The sequence below is a fragment of the Cyprinodon tularosa genome, unplaced genomic scaffold, assembly GCF_016077235.1.
Source record: "Cyprinodon tularosa strain WSP-4 unplaced genomic scaffold, ASM1607723v1 ctg164, whole genome shotgun sequence".
NCBI classification, from domain to species: Eukaryota; Metazoa; Chordata; class Actinopteri; order Cyprinodontiformes; family Cyprinodontidae; genus Cyprinodon; species Cyprinodon tularosa.
In genome coordinates this window covers 922,938-944,106 of record NW_024038475.1, presented here as the reverse complement: position 1 = coordinate 944,106, position 21,169 = coordinate 922,938, and the positions used below count along the sequence as shown (strand labels likewise).

The 21,169-nt window shown below is 37.3% G+C and overlaps 1 protein-coding gene across 2 annotated transcripts in view; it reads left to right on the top strand.

Moving 5' to 3' along the window:
• Window positions 1–21,169, top strand: part of polrmt (polymerase (RNA) mitochondrial (DNA directed)) — a 78,934-nt gene that overhangs the window by 12,951 nt on the left and 44,814 nt on the right. For both annotated transcript variants that reach the window (XM_038280778.1, XM_038280780.1), the window contains 5 exons: window positions 4,595–4,781; window positions 12,847–12,996; window positions 15,085–15,252; window positions 15,496–15,666; window positions 16,645–16,884. In XM_038280778.1, coding sequence (XP_038136706.1) covers window positions 4,595–4,781; window positions 12,847–12,996; window positions 15,085–15,252; window positions 15,496–15,666; window positions 16,645–16,884 — 916 coding nt within the window. The remainder of the gene's footprint in view (window positions 1–4,594; window positions 4,782–12,846; window positions 12,997–15,084; window positions 15,253–15,495; window positions 15,667–16,644; window positions 16,885–21,169) is intronic.

Below are 21,169 nucleotides of genomic sequence, written 5' to 3'. Positions count from 1 at the left end.
TAATTCAATGGTAAAGTAAATATTTCTTATTTCTTATTTCAACCGTTGCGCATATTAGCTGCAACATATGAATCAAGATGCTATGACCGAAAGAATTTGATTGACAGATGACCGTTGATATATGATTGGACGTATTTAGGTGTACAACCTGACGTATAACTAACTGGCCGGCATAAAATAACAAAAAAAAAAAACAACACAGATTATAAGATAGGATTTTTTTTTAAATAGACATTTTCTAACTTTTGGGACAACATGGTTTTATAAAACGTACATTTATATACATGTTTAAGCTAGAATGATTGGAAATTAAAATATGACTTCCCTATGACTTTAAGCTGTGGTTCTAATCAGGGTAATGACTGGTTTGTGAGACATTTTGTTCCATCCAGGCCCCAATACCCTGACACAGTTGCATTAGTAATGTAAAACTGTGTCCTATTTATGTCCTGTTATGATTCCTGTTTCGGTAACCACATACGCAGGAGTCTATAAAAACAGATAATGGGAACATCAGCTTATGCTCTGTGGTCCAATAGCAAGCCAGGTGGCAGGGTGATAAGGTTGGCAGTGGGATCGGGTTGGTCCATCGATCTCTGTAAACTGATACAAATGTGACATTGCGGTTCTGCAGCCTTGCATTCTTTACCACGCTTTCTGTTATTTGAAGTTCTTCATTTTTTAGTTTTCCGTCTCTTTATTTGTAATCTCTGTTCTCCCATTAAGTCGCTTCTACCAAATCCTCTCCCTGAATGTACCTTATTTTAGTCTCTCTCTCTCAGAGCCATATGTGTCATCCCTTTAAGATTTCCTTTTTGGAAGTGCTGTGTCCTCCAGAGCTCTCTGTGTTCCCCAGTGTGCGGCCAAGCAGTCACCAGGCTGATTATGCTCTATCTGTCAACCTCTCTGCCCTTTTTGTTCCTCTGTACCACACTGCCACTTCCCAGACTAATCCTGCCTTTGTTCGAGACTTTCTCATTTGCTCAGACCAAAATTGCACGTTTCAGCACGAGTGTCTCCAAGGCAGGGGGAGAAATACCATGACCCCTTTGTATCACTGTACGGCTGTAGGGTTGCCATGGTCCTTTTGTTGTTATGCCGAACAGATCCTGGCTCTCGTCTGATTAGGGTTTAATAAGAAGAAGCTGCTGAGCTAGAGTTTTCTCTTGATGCTAATTAGCTCAGTGGTATTTCTAATTGTCTAGAGTAAAAGGTGTGCAGACTGAAGCCGAGTTCTGCTGTCCTCTGTGTCTACTGATAAATGGTTTTCTTACTCTCTTCTCTTGGCTTTGTAGTGTTGTTGTTATGGTGGCCCATAGGGGGCACTCTGAGCAAACGGACCAAATTTTATTTATCATCCTTGAAAGTTTTTCCAAGTTTACATTCCCAGGAAAATGGATGAAATGTAGCCAGTTTTATATTTATCGAGCATACATGGTAAATATGACACAAAGTAAAATGTTTAACTTAAAGCTGTTTCGAGGGCAGTTTTTTCTATAAACATATTCTGAACAGCATAACCTAATTTATCTTGGAAGACAAAATATGTAATTTGCAGTGCCTTGCAAAGCTTTTTATAAGCTATGAATATTTTAACATTTTGTCATGCTACGACCACAGATTTAATACCGGTACATGCCAAAAGTATTTGCTCACCCATCTAAATAGCTGAAATCAGATTTTATAAAAACTACAATGGCCAACGCTGCATGAAATCAAGCATGCAACTTTATCGACAAGCATTTTTGAAAGAACAGGTCTCTCTTATGAGCTCAGTATATTCCTGTCTGACACAATGCTTGCACAATGTACAACTAGTCCAGTCAATGAATGTTCTCACTTCTAAATATTGCCCTGACAACTTTTAATGGTAAAAACATAAAGGCAGTAAGGTTTCTAGAAAGGCGGCTTCACTCACACAAATTCACTTCACAAATAAGATACATTCAAATAACACTTATATAGTGGATTGCCTGGAATTCAGTCTGACATCTGACTATGCACAGATGTTTTGCAGTAGTTATAGATTTAAATACTGGATTTGGCTCCCGAGGGGGGACGTTAATATGCATCTTGGCTCCTAAGGGGGGAGGTTAGTATATATTTTAGCTCCCAAGGGGACACATTAGCAAACGTTTTAGCTACTAAGGGGGTCGTGTAGCACATTTTTTGGTTTTCAAGGGGAGCACTTGGGCAGGCACTTTTGCTCCTGAGAGGGCAGTTTAGCCCACATTTTGGCTTCCAAGAGGGCAGTGTAGCGTGGAAAATGGCTCCCGCGGGGGCACTTTAGCAAGCCCTTTGGTTCCCGACTTGGTGCACCTCCATCGGGGGCACTTAGCACACACTTTGGCTCCCAAGAGGGTAGTTTAACATGAGTTTTTCCATAATTAGACAATAGAGGGGCTGGAGGACTATTGAAGAACACTGGTAAACAGACACAATGATAGCAAAAGAATACAGCTGTGAAGTCGGGCAGAAGTTCTGCTTTTTTTAGTTTGCCACAAACCATTTAAATATTTGTTAGAAGATGCTCTGGTCAGATGAGACCAAAGTGGATTTTTATGGACCGAACATTGTGTATGGAGGGAACACACCATCTCATGGTGAAATATGGGGGTGGCAGCCTCATGCTTTGGTCATGCTCTTGAGAAATGTAAGCTGAGCTAGATACATGGCAGTCTCAGAAGAAAATTTTCTGTTACCTGCAAGAGCGCACCTTCCTGCATGACGACCACCGTAAGTATAGAGCTAGAGCTACAAGCAGATTAATTCAATCATTCATTCAGCAGACCTTAAAGAATAAAGCTATTTATTTGTGATAAATAAATATGCACAATGCAGTTTTCAGTTTTTCATTTTCAAAAACTCAAAAAGACAAATTTTAAAAACCACTTTATATTGATCACCTAAATTCCCATTGAAGCTTTTATGACTTGACAAAATGTGGAAAAGTAAGCGCTATAAATACTTCAGCAAGGAGCTGCAGTTTTATTAAACATATAATTTATATTCAAAAGAGTGTTTGCTCATTGGTATTATCAGCATTCTGGATTCAGTAATGAAGACTTCTTCTCCCTCGGGAAGATCTCCCAGTGATTCTATTCAAATAAAAATTTCACTGTTGTCGGGAGCCATCTGCGTCTGGATCAAACTGTTTGGCCTGACAGAAAGATCTTAAATGCAAATGCACAAATTTATATTCTGAAACTCTTCTCCATGTTCCCCCATCATTAAAGCTGAATAATCAGAGTCTGCAGGTTATTATCATTCCAGCATCAGCAAGTGGGTCACATGTCATAAACTTTAACTTCTGATGTAGCCATGAAATCAAATGACATTTCTTAAAATCGAAATAACAAGTTCTTTGAAGGCTTTTATTCTGACAAATATAAACTGTGATGTGTGTGATATCTTCGTTACTATTGAAGACGTTTTTTTTTCATATTCTGAGACACTTCTTTAACACGGGCATCAGATAAATATGCTTTTAGCTCCATTGCTAAGTATGTAATGGTATGTTATTTACAACTACTGTATACCCATAATTAATTTACTTGAGCTTTGTGTTTTAAATGACCGCGTTGTTATAGCAACATCTCAAAATATCATAAAACTAAAACCTCTGTAATCTACCTTGAGTTTTTTTTTTTTTTTTGCTTTTGTTCAATAACTTTATAAAGAAAATAGTTTTAAAAAAAACTACAGTATTCAATTTCAGCCTTTGCTGCTTGATATGCCTATTCCGTTTTTCTTTCAGTTTATTTTATTTTTTGATGTCAGAATGTAAAAAATGGCAAACACAGTATTGCTTAAGAGTTACTGGTTGATTTATTTTGTTATTTGGTCATGGTTATTATAACAAAGCAAAAAAAAAAAAAAAAAACACAACAAAACTTCCAGTATTTTTCAAGTATTTGGATGTAATATACTGTAATATTATATAAAGATATTTTATCTTAATCCTGTGATTTTGTGATAAACATTGGTTTTCTAATCTCTAAATGAAAAATTTGTAGGTTTATCTTTTTTAAGCCTTTTCTGCCTAATCCTTCTATATGACCTTTTAATGATATTTATCTACAATGTGAATTAGCCCAGACCCAGTAAAATATAACCCAGTAACATCAGCCTTGGTTTAAATTCAGCTTCTCGATCAGGTCTGATTGTTTATTGGTAGGTCAACTACATAAATGTTTTTTTTTTCTTTATTATTTGAATAGGACAAACCTCACCTTTTTTCAGTTTTTAAAAATTTCTGCCCATAGTCTAAAGGACATCTCACCTCTTTGCTTTGCATCTCTTTAGAAGTTAGCAAATGGCTTAATGCATGGGGGGGTGGGGGGGTTCCTTTACTTCTGTTGGATTCAAAATTCTACCTCCATCATGGAACCCTAGAATATTCTTTATTTCTATTAAATCTACTCGTTATGTTTAATAGCTAAATTAAAATACAGCTTTCACATAAGAGCTCACCTGCTCGTACCTCCTTAAAGAGAGCTTCTAAAATCAGCAGATTAGACTCTGATATCAGTTTTATGTTGAAAGTTTCATAAAAGCAGAACCTCCTATCCTCTGGCTGTGTCTCCTTGTCCAGGTGTCTGAATCAAATGAAGGAGGACGGCCTGTCTGTGGATGACCTGTTCAGCCATTGTGTTTTCCGACAAGATGAAAGGGACATGCTGCTGAAGGCGATTCAAACGGTGAAACCAGACTACGAGCCCAACCTCAGTTTGGATGAAAGCCAGTGTGCCTCGCCGCTGGTGCAAGACTTCTACACAAAGGTATGTTGGGTTGTGCTTAACGGTCTTAGTGCTGTTCTATTGGTACACTGAGAAAGAAAGTAATGGAACAGTAGAAATATTCTCCAAAATCTCTGAGATTTGCCTTTTAATCCTGGTGATCAGAGTGAAAATTCAATAAATATAAAAAAGGAATTGCATGCTTTATAAAAACAACAATCAAATACATTAATCTCTTATAAAAGTTTATCTGTGCATATAAAATATTTACATTTAGTTAGTTGTTTCTTATTGTCAAATGAAGCACCAGAGAGTTGGGAACGCTGTCAGAAGACTCCAGTCTGACTACGATTGATTTGATTGTCACCCATTAACAACCAGAAAGGCACATGCCTATTTATAGTCACCCAGCTCTGCCGTCTAATGGCTTCTCTGCTTGTGTTGCCTCCCTTCCTCTCACCTCTCCTCTTTTTTCTCACCTCCCTTTTCTTCTTATGCTTGTCACATGACTCATCAGCAGCTTTTTGAACAATTGCTGTATTTTTAGCCGCTGTCCAGGCACCATTTTTATTTTCCTCATCTGACTGACTGCCTTATTCTTGGCCTGATTGTGTAAGATTGCTGTTATCAGTGTGTGATATGTTTTTTTTTTTTCTTTTCTTTTTAAATTGTTATTTTGAGCTCATGCAGTGATGGTACAAAGACGGTACACTCTCTGTAAACTCCAGGGGTTTATGTGTATAATAAAGCTCCTCTTGCCTTTACCGGGTCCTAAAATAACAGCAGGTATAATCAGCCACAGATGAACAGCAGGACTTGATGTGCTTCATCCAATCAATATTTATTAAACAAAATATTTGGAAAATGTAGCATAAGTGTTTGATTTACAGCTTCTTGAATTCCCTCTGAACTGTTACAAAGCATCTCTCCTAATCTAAAATGTAAAACTAGTCTATTTCTGTATCATGTTTTCAAGTTTCTAGATTGGAATTTGTCTCCTTTACTGGAAAATTTAGGTTCACAAGGATTTCTACACACCATAAGCATCATCTTCTAGCTTATTTTTTCTTTTGTAACTGGGTTTGATTTGAGGGGTATCCTTTTATAACAGTTTTCTAATGATACTGCCACCTGTGGCCAAAACAGAAAACTGCAACACTCCTCTGCTCCTTCTCGTAGATCTTGCTTGTACTTTACAAGTTTTTTTTTTTTTTTTTACTTTTTCACCTTACATGGAGTTGTCATTGGTGTCTGGTGCCGGTCGCTTTTGGTATCTGTCCTGAATGTAACTAGAGCTGCAAGTAACGATTATTTTTCAAATCAATTTATCTGTTGATTATTTTTTCGATTAATCAAAGGATAATCATATAGCCAAAGGTTCCCTAAAGAAGAATTTTTAATAAATTAAAATAGGTTAAACTAAAACTTTTCCGTTTGAGGAGTTCTGGATAGAGCATATAGACAGAAAAGTTTTTATTATCTTAAAAATAGAATACTTATTTATTTTACAATTTTTGGTTGAATTGCTGTTTCTCTGTCAGCTACAAACACTTTAACTGGAGTCTCAATACTAAATCAATTTAGTAATCAATTACTAAATTAGTCGAAGATTTTTTCAATAAGCAATTCATCATGATTAAGCCAATTTATTGTCTCAACCCTAAATGTAAAGCTACCATTGTTTACTAGGTCAGACCCATTTAGTTTGGACACGCTCACGCTAACGACGTCACATTTGCAGAACAGTGCAGGGAACTTCTGACCCCAAGTAAATTAAATAAAATAGGCTACAGGTTTATAGATTCACCGACGCTGAAGTACTGAGGTGTCATTCTGCTCAACAAACAATGTTTTAGTCGTAAAGAGTCAAATAAAAAGGATATTTTAAAGATATTTTTCAGTAAAAACTTGCATGTCTCTTTCAGCTCACTCAGTAGAATCTGTAACTCATGTCTCAAAACATGTACTATCAAGGTGTCTATAGTGTTTTTTAGTTTGTATTCCCTTTTAGACTCATTTGACACAGTTTGTCTACTCTAAGTCATTCTGCTAAATGTACCAGCTGTCCAAATAAACCTTTAAAGGCTTGAATTAAACATTTTTAATAGGTTTGGTGATTACAGAAAAAACATTGTTGGCTTATAGTTATAAAAAAGGCAGAGCACTAACAACACTCTTTAATAACTTAATACAACTCTGCTTTTATTTCAGCTTTGAACTTTAAGTTTTGATTCAAGTACTATTCCATCAGACGGGAGATTTCCATTCATTAGCAAAAAAAAACAAAACACCTTTTGACAAATCATAGTCCTACAAACAGGAAAAAATTATTCCTGACAAAAAAGTCTTGTCAATTTGATAGTAGTTGTTTTCACAAAAACATAGACCAAGCTAAGCGCTTTTTGGTCCTTATTCTCTTTCTTTTTGAGGAAACCATTTAATATGTAAATTAGAGCTGGTGCTTTAAAAACTTAGCCTCAATAAAATCAATTATGTGTAATAAAAGGCAATAAGAAAGAAGAAAATTTACACTAGGCATGGGCTCAGGTACATTATGAACTAGCTATTTTTAACCTGTTAGAACTTTTTTTAGAACCGGGTCTTGTTAAAGACATTTGGCCAAAATGAAGAGGATAGCAGTCGCTTCTTGAACAGTTCCTAACTTATCTAGCACTGGCTTTTAACACTAGGGCCAGGGTTTGTCTCTATGGAAATGCAAAGAGCTGCTGCTTAGTGAGCTGTAGTACTATTAGTTCCCTTTTACAGATATTTATGTAGGTTTATATATACAGATTTATGAGTGCTGAGTTTTATTCATTTGGTGTCAGAGCTCCGAGGCCACAACATGTCTAAGAGAGAGGGGGCTGTTTATATTATTAGGGAGTGTTTGGCCATAATATGAGTTAGTTCTTAAGACATTTAGACTCTTTCTTCATCTATTTAGTTTTTACTTTGGGTAGAGATGTTTTTTTAACTCTGACACAACCTTCAGATCTCCATCATTGTAAGTAACGAAGACAAACTCTGGCTAGATCAGAACAGGGCTGAAGACCATGCAATAAGGGCTGTATGATGTCTTGTTCTCTCTTTGCAAAGATTAAATAAAATGGCGACGGAGTGAAATCCATCGAGCTCTGTTTATTAAACTGGAGTGAATAGTTGAATACCCTTTTCCCCACAACTGTTATGGTTCTCCCCGTTTGGGACTCTGAGTTTTTAGTTTTCTGTTATGAGTTGTTCTGTTTTGTTCTTTGGTTCATTTTCCATTATATTCAACAGTCTTTAGTTACTCTCTGTTGCCCCCTTGTGCTCGTTTCCTTTCACCTTGGCTTCCTTCTAGCTAGATCCACTCACACCTGCTCCTCATTTAGCTCATTAGTCCATCCTTTGTTCTGTTCCCCTTAAATGTTCCACCTCTGCAGTGCTGGTTCCTTGTTGTTGTTTCCTCATTTCTGGCTCCTCGTGTGAATTTTCCCCTAAAGTGTTTTGGTTCTTGGTATTTTTGTTCTTTGGATTTTGCTTCAGTTTACTGATTAAATCCTCAAGACTCACCTCTGCCTCCTGGGGCCTGTTTCAATAAGGAAGTTCAATCAACTCTGAGTTAAAACTTGAACTCTGAGTTGACTTATCCTGAGATTGGAAACTCTGAGTTTTGGGTTTCAGAACAGCTGAAATGAGTTAGTTCAATCAACTCTAAATTGACTGACTCTGAGTTAAGCGCGTGCACCACAACTATAAAAAGCCATTATCAATGGAGCACAGATATTACGAGTCACCATGGCAACAGCGTCAGACAAAAAAAGGTGTGCATATTTCTCACCAGCAGAACTGGATGTGCTTATGCAAGCATATGCAGAATTTGAACATGTATTTAAAAAAAAAAGCAACACGGCTGCAGTGGCGAAGGGGAGAGAGTTAGCTTGGGTGAAAATAGCTGCTCGAGTCAATGTGTAAGTTTACATTGTAATTACTTTTATACAGTGTTGGGTGTAATGAATTAAGTTACTTAAGTCATATAAATACTGTAATTAAATTAAAGACTATAAAACAATAGTGGATTTAATATCAAATTTTAAAAGGTATATTTTGATTTGAACTTTCTCCCTCTAGTTACACACTTTGGTCAATTTAAGATTAATTTATGCAATTGAATATTGTTTATTTGAAAGCATTAAAGGTGCAGTTTCTTGTCTCTCCTTGTATTGTTCATGTGGTTGAGGTTGATTTGGGATTTAGAAAGTAATTAATAAGTAAGTAAAACAAATTAGTAAGTAGACCAATACTTTCTAGAGACAGTAATTATTACATTAATCTAATTAGACTTGTTGAAGATAAAATTTGTAGTTAGTTATTAAGAACTATTTTAGAGTAACTTACCCAACTGTTATAATATCAGAGGTGAAGCTGGAAGAACAGTATTTTATTAAACCTAATTTAGTTTTCATGGATAGGTGCAATCCTGCAGGCATCAAAAGAACATGGCAGGTGCTGAAAATGAAATATAAAAACATACTTCAAGAAGGTAAGCCTTGAGCACATCATGGGAGTAGAGTAGCTACCTGGCTTTACAAACAGGATCATCCATAAAAGGACATGCCATTTCATTACCTTTGATGCGCTCTACGTGACTGAAATGTGTGCAATGAATACTGTATGTCCCCAAAGAATCAATGAGGTGTTTAAACACCACTTCCTCTTTAAAAAAGGGGAGGAGACCAAAATAAACTCTGGATTTTCTGAAGAAAACCTGCTCCCCACCAGGTTAGGTTCACAGAGTAAATTCCCATGGTAACTGACTCTGAGTATAAGTTACCTCTCTTTCAGAAACGGGCTTGACTTACTCTGCTTTTTCAGGTTGAACTTACCTCCCTTTCTGAAACAGAAAACCCAGAGTTTCCCTCATTTCAGCGTTAACAAACTCAGAGTTTTCACTTAACCTCCTTTCTGAAACAGGCCCCTGAACTCTTCATTCGGGTCCTCATTCAACCTCACCATTGTTGACAACAACAGTTCCTTTTTCATTTTTATGCTGATTGTCTATAATGTTAAAACATCTTAATTGGTATTCAAGCAATTAGAAACCAAAGCTCCTTCATAATTGCTGACCACTTTTGCATGTTTTTTTTTTGTTTGTTTTTTTTCCTCAGGTATTTTTACATCCCTGGTGATAAGCTTTAGTCATTTAGAGTTCAAAAACCAATCCATCGTCAAAAACATAACATGCTTCACAGGGTTGTACAACAGATTACAGCCATGGCTCTTTCTGAGCCACTCCAGAATGTCAATAATGCATCCAATCAGAAAATACATGTGGTTTTGGGTTATAATTAAAGAATTACTTTAAACTTGAATATTGCAGAGTTATTCATACGGTTTGGGTAAAATCTTGGCTTTTTGTGATTGAAAAAACAAAAAAAAAACAGTTCAAATCTGCTTGTTTCTTTTCAACCAGCCTTTGTCAAGATAGATGTTTGAACATCCAACACTACTCTGACTGTTTGGCAGGTCACAGGAGCTTAAAGGCTGTCCAAATAACTGGCTCACTGGATAAGAGAGGAGCAGCCCGGATGGCCTCTGGAGAGTTTTGAATCTGTGTTTGCAGCAGAAGCCCGGTCTAATTAGAACATTGTTTGTTGGTGTAAAAATGAATTTTGATGAAGCTGTGGATCGTACAAAATGCAGTTTGATCTAGTTTCAACGTGTCTACAGAGACTGACGTGTTTTTTCTCATTAATTTATTTTGGCCTGCATTGCTGTTAATCTTGCGTACCCTGCAAGGACTAAATATTGCCAATTCCCTTCATTTAATCTTTCTTTCAATCACTTAAATAACTCAAGCTTTGTTGGACAAAGAAAAGCCATCTTACTTTAAAAGTCAAACAGCGATATCTGGTTAAGGACTTTTGCTTAAATCTCCACTTTCTCTGCTTTCTCCGCACTAATTAGACATTACAAACACATATCCCAGTTTGCCATAACATCCCTTCCTAACAGTGTTTATCTTCCATGTTTTTCTGCTAGACTGGCCCTGATCTGTTGGAGCATGAACTTTACAAGACATGTAGAGATGCTGTCATATCTGGCATTGGGTATTGAGGTCTAACTTTATTAAGTTATGTAATTTTCTTCCATGGATCAGTCTTGTGTGGCCAGCACTCCCTACAGATGACTGGACAGAGATCTGGGAAACGTAGAAGCCAAGTTTATACTTTTTATATGCTTTGCAGCAGTGGACAGTATTTTGTTATAATACCCCACAGCCTGCATGGAGTATGGTTTGATGAAAGCATGGTCTGTAGCAATACATTAATTGTGATGGGTATTACGCTGCCTCTCCAGGTTTGTCTTGTCTTGTAGTGCATCGTCATGGGACATTCCCCAGTTAGAAGAGGCACCATGCCCATCCATTTGATGTAAATAGAGCACATTTTAACTCAGCAGGTTGCTTTCTGCTTCATGGGTTGATATTTTGCTGACTATTTTTGGTCTTTTCATTAATGGAAAATAGTCTGCTTGTCCAACCCTGTGGTTACGAAACTCTATGCATGACAAAATGTGGCTGATATTGTGTAGCTTCCTTCTCAAAACAGTATTCATTTGTTCAGCAGTCTGAGCTTCTGTAGCTTGAATATTGGATTAAAGTAGGCAGGCCTGTTTTCACTCTTTATTGATTGATTGACTTTATTGATCTCACAGTGGAGAAATTTACTCGTTACATCAGCTCAATAGTCAGATAACCAAGTGACTGGAATAGTGTACAGGGACATCTGTGCAGAGTATGGGCTGGAAACCTCAAGGTCAAAGTAGGAAACACCTCCAAAGATGGCACTGGGACTTCCATATACATACGGTATGGTAATGGCAAACCATTGCGGTGATGGACAAAAAGCAAGGAAACCTGTTGTGGTTGACATAGCAATATGAATTTACTGCAACATTAGGAAAAAGGAACATGAGAAAATAGAGAAATACCAGGGGCTCAGAGAAGCGCTGGAGAACACCTGGAAGGTTAAGGCATCAGTGGTGCCTGTCGTCATTGGGACACTTGGGTCAGTGACTCCCAAACTCGAGGAGTGTTTAAGCAGATACCTGGTAATTCAAGTTCCACTGGACAACAAAGTCCAGTGGATTTTTTTTAAACTTTTTTTGAATGGAGCCAGTATTGCTTTTCTTCATCCAGGAGGCACAGTTTGAAAAGAACAATGTTAAAAGCTCTGCCTTCCTCTCTTCCCTTAGTCGAGGTTGGTGTTTGGTACCCTCTCGGTACCAACCTTGGCAAAAGTACCATCCATTAGGAAAGTGTCAAGGTGAAAACTGCTAGTTTAAAAACAAGCAGAAAAGCACTAATTATGTAAAATGAAAACATCAATATATTTCCCTTATGCCCAAACCTGCTCTGTGTACTATTTGAGAAAAGCAAAACTATTTTAAGGCTGTGTATTGATTTGCATTTAACACTAAACTAGAATAGAACTTTGTGCCGATGTTATAAATAATGATAAATAAAAGTTTTCCAAATTTTCTAGTCAAAGTCGAGCTTTAAATCTGATTAAGAGGTTATGTATAATTTTGTTAAATAACTTTTGGCTTAAAAAAATAATGAAAAAGTTAATGCTAAATATTGTGTTGTTGTTTCCTTGCTTACATCTCCTGTGTTAACCTTTGAAATCATTACTCTCATGGAATGGTAAAAGCTCTGTGTTTGGCCATAATGGAACAAAAGCTGACAGCAATAGTTTCTCACCACATAAGCAGACGTTCAGAAATGCACAAGCCACCAGACAACTGCTGTTAACGTCCTCGCTTTATAGGCAGATGTGAATGTAAACATGGTACCTTACAAGCATCTGTTTACACACGTCATCCAGGATGCTGGTTTCTTCCTCTGGTGTCTAACGCTCAGATGAGATGTATTGATGGATGAGTTGGATGACTAACGAGTAGAGATCGGCTGTTGGCATATTTTCCATTGTAGCAGGCAAAGCAGCTAAATCAGAATACCATCAGTGTCCAATTGTTATGGGATCAAGCTAGAAGTAAAGCATTGGTATGCCCAGTAATTATGTTTTTCTTTATTGTTTGTTTGTCTGGATTTTGATTCTTTTAGAGAGAGCACCACACTTACCCCAAGCTGGACTTCACCCAGGAGGAGCTCCAGGAACGTTTTAAACGTCAGCTCATTGTAGAGAAGGCCTGCACTGTCACCATTGACTCCGTTGAGTCCATCAAACCTGTCACTGAAAACATGGCCAAAATGGTAAATATAATCTCCCACACAAGAAATATCTTCCCTACTGAGAACCCCTACTCAAAGGGTTAAGGTTTTCTTGGTTCTGTGAAATAATGTTCATACACACTTGAGACATTTTAGTATGAAACATTCCATTTTTCTGCTCTGCCTCTTTTCAACTCTGGCATTTCCAGCATGGCCTGGCTTGTCTGACTCTGCAGATGGGCTATGTGGGAAGCGAGAAGGCTGAGAGTCCCTGGTGGTCCGGCAGCATTTACAGACTGCCAGGACTGAATAATTATGCATTGTAATAGAGCCCTCTGGAGAGAGTGTGGAGTCACATCTCCATCCAAGATCTGAACCAGGGTTTCTACTTCATTCAAACTTCTCTGACACTTAAACTTGTGCAACAAAACTGCAAGAGCTGCCAAAGTGTGACTAAATAGCCATTTTACTCCTCTCATATAAAACATAGAAAAATCAATGAGCTTAGCCTGCTGTAAACAAACAGAAACCTGTTTTTGATATCCTTTATATTTCACATTTTGGCTACCATAGTGATATATAAACTTCATAAACTATTTGTGTGGAAAAAATGAAAAAGCACTGGTATTGACTAAAAAAATAAACTAGTTTATTAGTTTTCTGACTTATGAAGGTTAAATATTTAACCACTTGAGATGTATAAGGTTTTATTTAAACAACCAACTTCAATGTTTTTTATTTTAATTTGTGGGATCAACCACAAAACAAAAATGTTAAATGGAGTAATTTAATCTGTAAAGGCCTCGAAGGATTGGTGGGGAATATTAGTTGGCGATCGGCATCATGTAGACCAGGAAACCTTAAAGATAAGGCATAGAAAATGTTATTAAGAGGCTTAAAGCAGGGTTAGATTATAACGCATCCTAGCCTTGGAAGATCTTATGAAGCCCTAGTGGACCAGAAATTCCAAAATGGAAAGAGTATGGCACAACTCAAAACCTGCAAAAAGAGTAAATATACCTAAAATCACCCTGACCCAAAGCCCTCCCACCCCCAACACTCTTCAAAGTATATGCATATGTAGTCCAGACTTAAATCTAACCTAGGAACTAGCAGTTCAGTTCACAGAAACGCCATCCACCCAGTCTGATTGAACTTGACCTGATTTCCGTCTATTCATGTACCGTACACCTCCCTCCACTTTGCCTTTTTCTATAGATCTCTAAAAGCTCACAGGTTCACAGTCGTCCCCTTTAGGTGAAGAGCTATGCATCTCCCAAAAACTAACACTAATGGGTCACTGAGCTGCTTCTCTGATTAATTTGGCCCTTGCCTTTCAATTAAAGAGAACAACCATTTCTTCATCAGCTTGGAGTTTTGCTTTATTCTTTCCATTTTCAAGCAAATACTAGTTTTGGCTCTGTGTTATGTTTAAGTCTTACAGTAGATGTTTATATTATATTAGTTGAATTTGATTTTTTTCATCTCCATAGAGTTTTTTCTGGGTGTTGATAAAGTTGCTGCAGGTTGTTGCATAGAAATCAGAAAATCAGGGGAGGGAGAAAGAAGGAAAAAATGGGGGTAAAAAAGAAGAGAAAGAGAAAAAAGAAAAAGAAAGAAATAATCAAATCCATGAATGAATTACTTTGCGATTGCATTTTTCTGATAACAGCTCCTTTGCAGATCTGTTGGTGTCCCTTCGTATGTATTTTCTCTCCTGATGCAGGCACATTTACAGTAAAAAAAAACAAAAAAACAAATCCAAAAGGTTTTTGCAGTCTCAGATTTATAAATGCTGCTGTTTAATTAAAGTTCACGTCTTAATGGCACCTTAGTTTATATTAAGATACAGATCTAAAGCTTTGTTGTCTGTTTTGGACAGCATTAAATTAATGGATAAAAACAAATATATTTGATATGTTATACATTTTATAATTGTACAGTATCAAATTACCTTCTTTTTCATTTTCTATTTATCTTCAAGTTATATTAAATATTATTAATACTGTTCTGTTCTTTTTTTTCTAACGCCTCTCATTTTCTTAAAGGTACATACCAAATTTTTCTTTTTTAATCAGTAAATATTCATTCACTCTAAGATGGATGACCTCCAGTTGTGTGATCTTTCAGAGGAAACTGCTGGCCGAACAGCGGGTAGAGTGGCAGAAGGTCCTCCTCCAGGCGCTGAGGGAAAGCAAGATGATCATGGCCAAAACCAACACCAAGGACTACAAGCTTAACCTTTATCCATATCTGCTGCTGCTGGAGGATAAGGAGTATGTTGACATTATGATACAGGTAATACAAGCCTGCTGAACCTGCCGCTTAACAAAATGTCACAAGTTCATGGTGTCACAAAGACTTCCCTGGATTTAAAATGAATGTCTTTGAAAGGCATACCCCGTGATTTTCCCTAGACTTTTTCTTATTATTATTGTTTCGGATGATGGAACATCCAAACTAATGTCTATTGCTACTTTTGATTCAATTTTCTTTGCCTCTGATCCCTCGAATTGTTCTGTATTTTTTATTTTTTTGCAGAGTGTTACCAACTTGCCTCCTAGTGGAGAGTCACTTAAGATTTTAGCTCGAGATCTGGGCAACAGGATCTACACCAAGTATTGTGTGAGACAGAAGCAGCAGAATCAGATTGTAGAAAAGCTGGGAAGCATCTATAGTGCCTACACAGATCTGCTGGCCAAAGATACCAAGGTAAAAAGATAAGTCATAATTACCCATAAAAAAACACCCTAAAACACCAATTCTAAATGGGCAGTTTTATTATGCAAATAATATATGAAAGAAGTATGACAATAATCCCTTGACCTTTCATTTTCCTTTCGTTAATATTTGATTTGATTAATATATTTTTTACTGAATCACATTTTAAGTGATGACAGGGCATTTTGCTGAGGTCATAGTTAAACCCAAGCTGTTTTCCACAAAAAATACTCTGATAAACATATGTTAAAAACAAGCTATCAGATAAACAAGGGTCTGAGTTATGTTTCATGATTCCTGTTGGCCTTAAATTTAAACTGAAGCAGTCTTTAATTTATCTCGCCAAAAACCAGGAGAAACCCAGAACTACTAGATTATGATTAAGATTTTACAGAAATAGAAATATTCTGTAATATAAAGAAAACTCCTGTTCTAAGCTAATCAGTTTTATTGTAATCTATTTGAAGAAGTTGCCTAAAGTGCTGTATATACTTTAATCTGTTGTGTAAATTATATTCTGTTTTAATCTTCACTTTAAATGACATGATCTACTTCAGACCTGATTATAAAAATTTAACTAACATCTTAGAAAATGTGATATTATTGTGTATTTCATAATCAATCAGCTCTGCTACATTTTGAAGCCTAATAGACTTCCTGTGTTGACTTAATGGGGATCTGCACTCTTTGTCTCTGTGTTTAGATGGCTTTTTAAGCCCTTTGGGAAAAAGCTAGCGGTTAAAGAAAACAGGAAGTTAGCTAAGGTGTTTTTTCTTCAATCCGGGGTAATTTATATACAGACTTTGTAGTTAAAACAGAGACATTTATAATATTTTTAGACCAACACATCTAAAAGTTCTACCTCCGATATTTGCTTTTTCTAGCACCAGTTTTAAATCTAAAAGACATGAAAGAAACTGTAACTTAAGGGTTGATATTCATATTGTAATGTGATGTGTTTCGCTTTAGGTGAACAATGTCCTTCCAAGGGAACAGTGGTGTAAGCTGGAGATGGAACAGCTTTCAGGACCCACGCTGCAGGGGGGTGAGACCAGCTGGCCGTACATTGTAACTCTGGAGCTGGGCACCTTCATGGTGGACATAATGGTGAAGAACCTTAAAATCCACAGTGATATTCTGAACCCTGCCTACGACAGAAAGCTCATCCCCATCCTCTACCACATGTATACCTTCCGCAGCACCAGACAGGTACAGTTCTTTTGTGTGGAGCCTTTCTGATGTAGAATTGCCCCACAGCTGTAACCAAAATTGTACTTTTTTTTCACTCCGTACCTTCACTATTAATTCCGTGGTGCAGAGAAAGAAAAGTGTGTTTTAGCATCAGATTTATGGATGTCTGGGGGACAGTAATTCGCCTAAATCTTATGAATGCTGGCGTACCATAAAGAACAAATTATGAACAGTTTATTTGGTGCCTTCAAGTCGTCGCCCATAGGAAGACGTTACCTGGATATAACTTTACGGAATATCTTCAGAACAGCTCAAAATGACACAAAACTCATATGGGTGACTAGAACATGATGTAATAACGTAAAATCAAGGGCCAAATGTGTTCCCCTTTAACCGGAGTTGACATCAGTGTCTTGAGTTGAGCTGGATGCCGGTCGCTTCTTCATATCAGCAAAATTCATCTTAAATATAACTTTTTGATTATTTACTATATTAGAACAATTTATCATGGACACGCTTGACAATATATCCGCCGAACAACGCAGAAACTTCTGACCCAAAGTACTTTTGGAAAATAGGCTACAGGCTTATAGATGCATTGATACCAAGCTGCTGAGGTGTCAGTCTGCTCATCAAACAATGTTTTGCTCATAAAGGGTCAAATAAAAATGATATTTGAAAGATGTTTTCAGTAAAAACTTACATAATTTGCTCTTTTAAGGTATTTAAAGATTAGTTGTGATTTATAAACCATTGTGGTTTGATTCATAATTCTGAATTGTTTTGTTTACACAAAACTTTTGTAATTTTTGAAAATGTTAATAATCATTAAGAAATCAAAGTTACCAAGGAGCTGATTTATGCAGTTTTGGTTGGGGTATTTTAATCTTAGGCTACGTTCACACTGCAGCCTGAAGTGACCCAATTCCGATTTTTTTGCCCATCTGTGACCTGTATCTGATCTTTTTATGACAGTCTGAACGACACAGATCGGATTTTTTCAAATGCGACCCAGGCCACTTGGATATGTGGTCCTGAATCCGATACGTATCTGATCTTTTCAAATGCGACCTGTGTCTGTACGGCCAGGTCGCATTCATCCAACCTACACGTCATTGATACTTGACAAATGTTACTAAACGTTACTAATCTGCGTCCTACTAAGCGGAGGTGGGAAAAACTAACCACCATGGCGGAAGATAACACAGAGAGCAGTCAATGGAGAGAAAGTGAGGTTGCTGACTTAATTCATATTTGGAAAGATAGCTCGATTCAGACCAAACTCGAAGGGTCTTACCGGAACCGGGGGAGGGTCTTTCTTTTTGATCTTCTTAAAAAGATTTCGTTCGTAATGTGCCTGCTCCTGTTGGAGAATAACTTAAAGAACGCAATATACGCTGCGGTATTACGAGTCATGTTTACTTCCACAAACACTGAGGACGCTTGCTACATGTGACGTCATCGCGTCCTCGAGTGCGCATGCGGGACACTTCGGTTGAACGCTTTCAGTTCACACAGTAGATCACATACAAGTCGCATATACTTGGAAGTGTGAACAGACACGCAAAAAAATCAGATTTCACAAAAAAATCGGAATTGAGCATTAAGGCCTGCAGTGTGAATGTAGCCTTAGATGTATGGAAAAAAAATGGGTTAGGGTACGAGTTAAAAGAGCCCTTTGAAAAACTACCTGGATAAGCATTTATAAAGGATTAAAAATAAAGGAACAACAAACACAACTCCATTTTAGCCCCCTGTATTTTGAATATCTGATAATTATACATAATTGCTGATTACGTATTTAAAAAGAGTAAATGGGGAAAATAGCCACAGAGCTGCCATTTTCATTAAAAAGAAACAGGAGTAGAACAAAAAACAACCTTAAAGGACTTGACCTTCATTTTTTGTCAAAAAGATTCAAAAGCCTGTTACCTTGAACACTTGAGCGCCTTTCTATCGAGCATGAAGCTCCTAGGAGTGTGATTTATAAAATCCACTTTCCCCTGGTGGGAATTGGTGGTGGTAACAGTTGAGCAAGATGAATAGGCCCCAGTCTAATTCCTTTTTTCAGTGTTCCCTTAATTGGCTCACTGATTTACTGCCCTGGGAGCCTGCATCAGGCTGAGGTGAACATGCTTGGGGAAAAAAATGGGTTAAAAAGGTGATGGATGTGTGGGGATTTGATCTTGATCCGCTTTGACAGTGAAGCATTCAGTAGTCAAGCTTATTTCTTGTGTAATTTTCTATTCTTGTAGTTTCCGACCCTTTTTCTCTATAGCGATTAACCCATGGGGGGGATCCTAATGATTTTACCGCACAGCATGATGGTTTGACTCATTGGAGCAATAATCTGATTTTTTTGCCAGGTTACAGTCAACAAAGATATTCTTTTTATACACTATAGATCAAAATCTCAAAAGCACTTAAAAATTGCAACAATTTATGTTTCACATTATTTGAGTTTAAGCAGGTTTTAAGTAGAACTTGGTTGGAAGAACTGCAAATTACAGCAAGAGGTTGGCTTCAGAGTAAGCCGCTTATTTAAAACAACTATTAAACAGAAATTGTGAATATAAAATGTTAATCAGCTAATTAGTTGTTTAAGATCAAAGCCTTTTAATGCCATAATCTGGGCAAGAATTTGGATTCTTTGTCATTTTCGGTGTGTGCTGCCAAGATCTACTGAAAGCAAAGCATGAAAGCTTACTGACGCAGAATGCAGTAATAAAAATGTTGAGCATGAAAAGGCCTCACAATGTGGTTGGATTTAGTAAGATGGTCATTTTGAATTTCTTAGAAATTCCAGATGGTTACAGGAGAAACGAGGAAAACCAAAAAAGCTCAACGCAGTGCTGATCTGATTCGCTGGTGGTCAAGAAGTGGGATGATCTTCAACCAAAATTGAGGCCATTAATGGTGCTAACTACAGCCAATAGCTATCCTATTTCAACTCTGAGGGAAGGGCTTCAAAAACATTTTCAACTTAGGGCTGGGCGATATGACTTAAATCAATGTCATGATAAATTTGGCAGTTTTACCCCAATAATGATAAATGCATGAAAAATGCTCCGGCTCATCTATCAGAAATAAAGTAATGAACAGGAAAAGCAACTGATCTATTCATAATTTACTTACACAAGTCTTGTCCCATTCAAGTTTAAACATTCAACAATGTCTCGTGAACAGGAGAAAAAAGTTAGCTCTCTTGCAATTACTTGCGCAAGGGTAATGGAGCCTTTTGCACATCTTTGAACTCAACAGTGCTGCTGTGCTGTAGGTGGTGGAGATTGGATGTGTTACTTTGGGTAGTCCCGACAGTTTTCAGACAAACTGTGCATTTCATGTTCTTTTGCTAAACATCTATGGCGTAATTTTGGTGTCACCGAACTGAGCGTGGAGCGAGAACGATAGGCGTCGTTTAAACTTGCATACCTTCACTCAAAACTGGTCTGCCGTGCACTTAACTCAGACAACACGCTCTAGACTGCCTCTCTGCGTACTCAGCTTCATCTCTGCTCTCGCTCAGCTCCACAGGATTAACTGATGTTTACAGCTGTTAGATGCTTCTTCACTGGGTTCATCCATCATTGTCGTTGTTTAATTTTCTGACGGGATCAGTGGAGTCACTTGATTCCCCACAAGCTTCAGCGTCTTAAAGGGGAAGGAAATACCAGCCACCAGCGCACACAGGAAAAACAGAAAAATTACATTCATTTATTTTACCAACATGGGAAAATTGTCACCAGTTATCCTGGTTAAAGACGGCAATGGTTTATATTTGGTTCATTGCCCAGGCCTGCTTTAAAGCTCTGCATTTAACATTAGCAAAAAAACTTGGGGCATTGAAGGTTTGAAAGACAGCTGGCGCTACGGAGATGTTTCAGCTGACTTTCCTAATGACAGGGCTTTCCTCACTGTGGTAATTACTGGCTTTTTTGAGCATGAAATTGTTGCTATTCACAATGCACACCTGACAAATTATTTCTTACAGGAGGATAATTTCCAAAAAGAATAAACAGTTTCAGACGGTGAATGCATGAAGCCAGCGTTGGACAATTGGAACGTTCCCACTAGGCTCCTTGCAAACTTTTGCATCAAGCATGCCCCAATGACTGTTGAGGGAATCAACAAGAAGGGTGGAGCTACTTATTGCCGAGTCATGTTCTGACATGTTGATTTCTTAAACCTTTGGAAAATTGATAAACAGCCCATTTCAATCAATGAGTTGTTTTTAATCAATTTCCTGCTTAAAAGTTTGTGTCTCTCCTTTCAATTTGTTCTTTCAGCATTATGAAGCTATGCT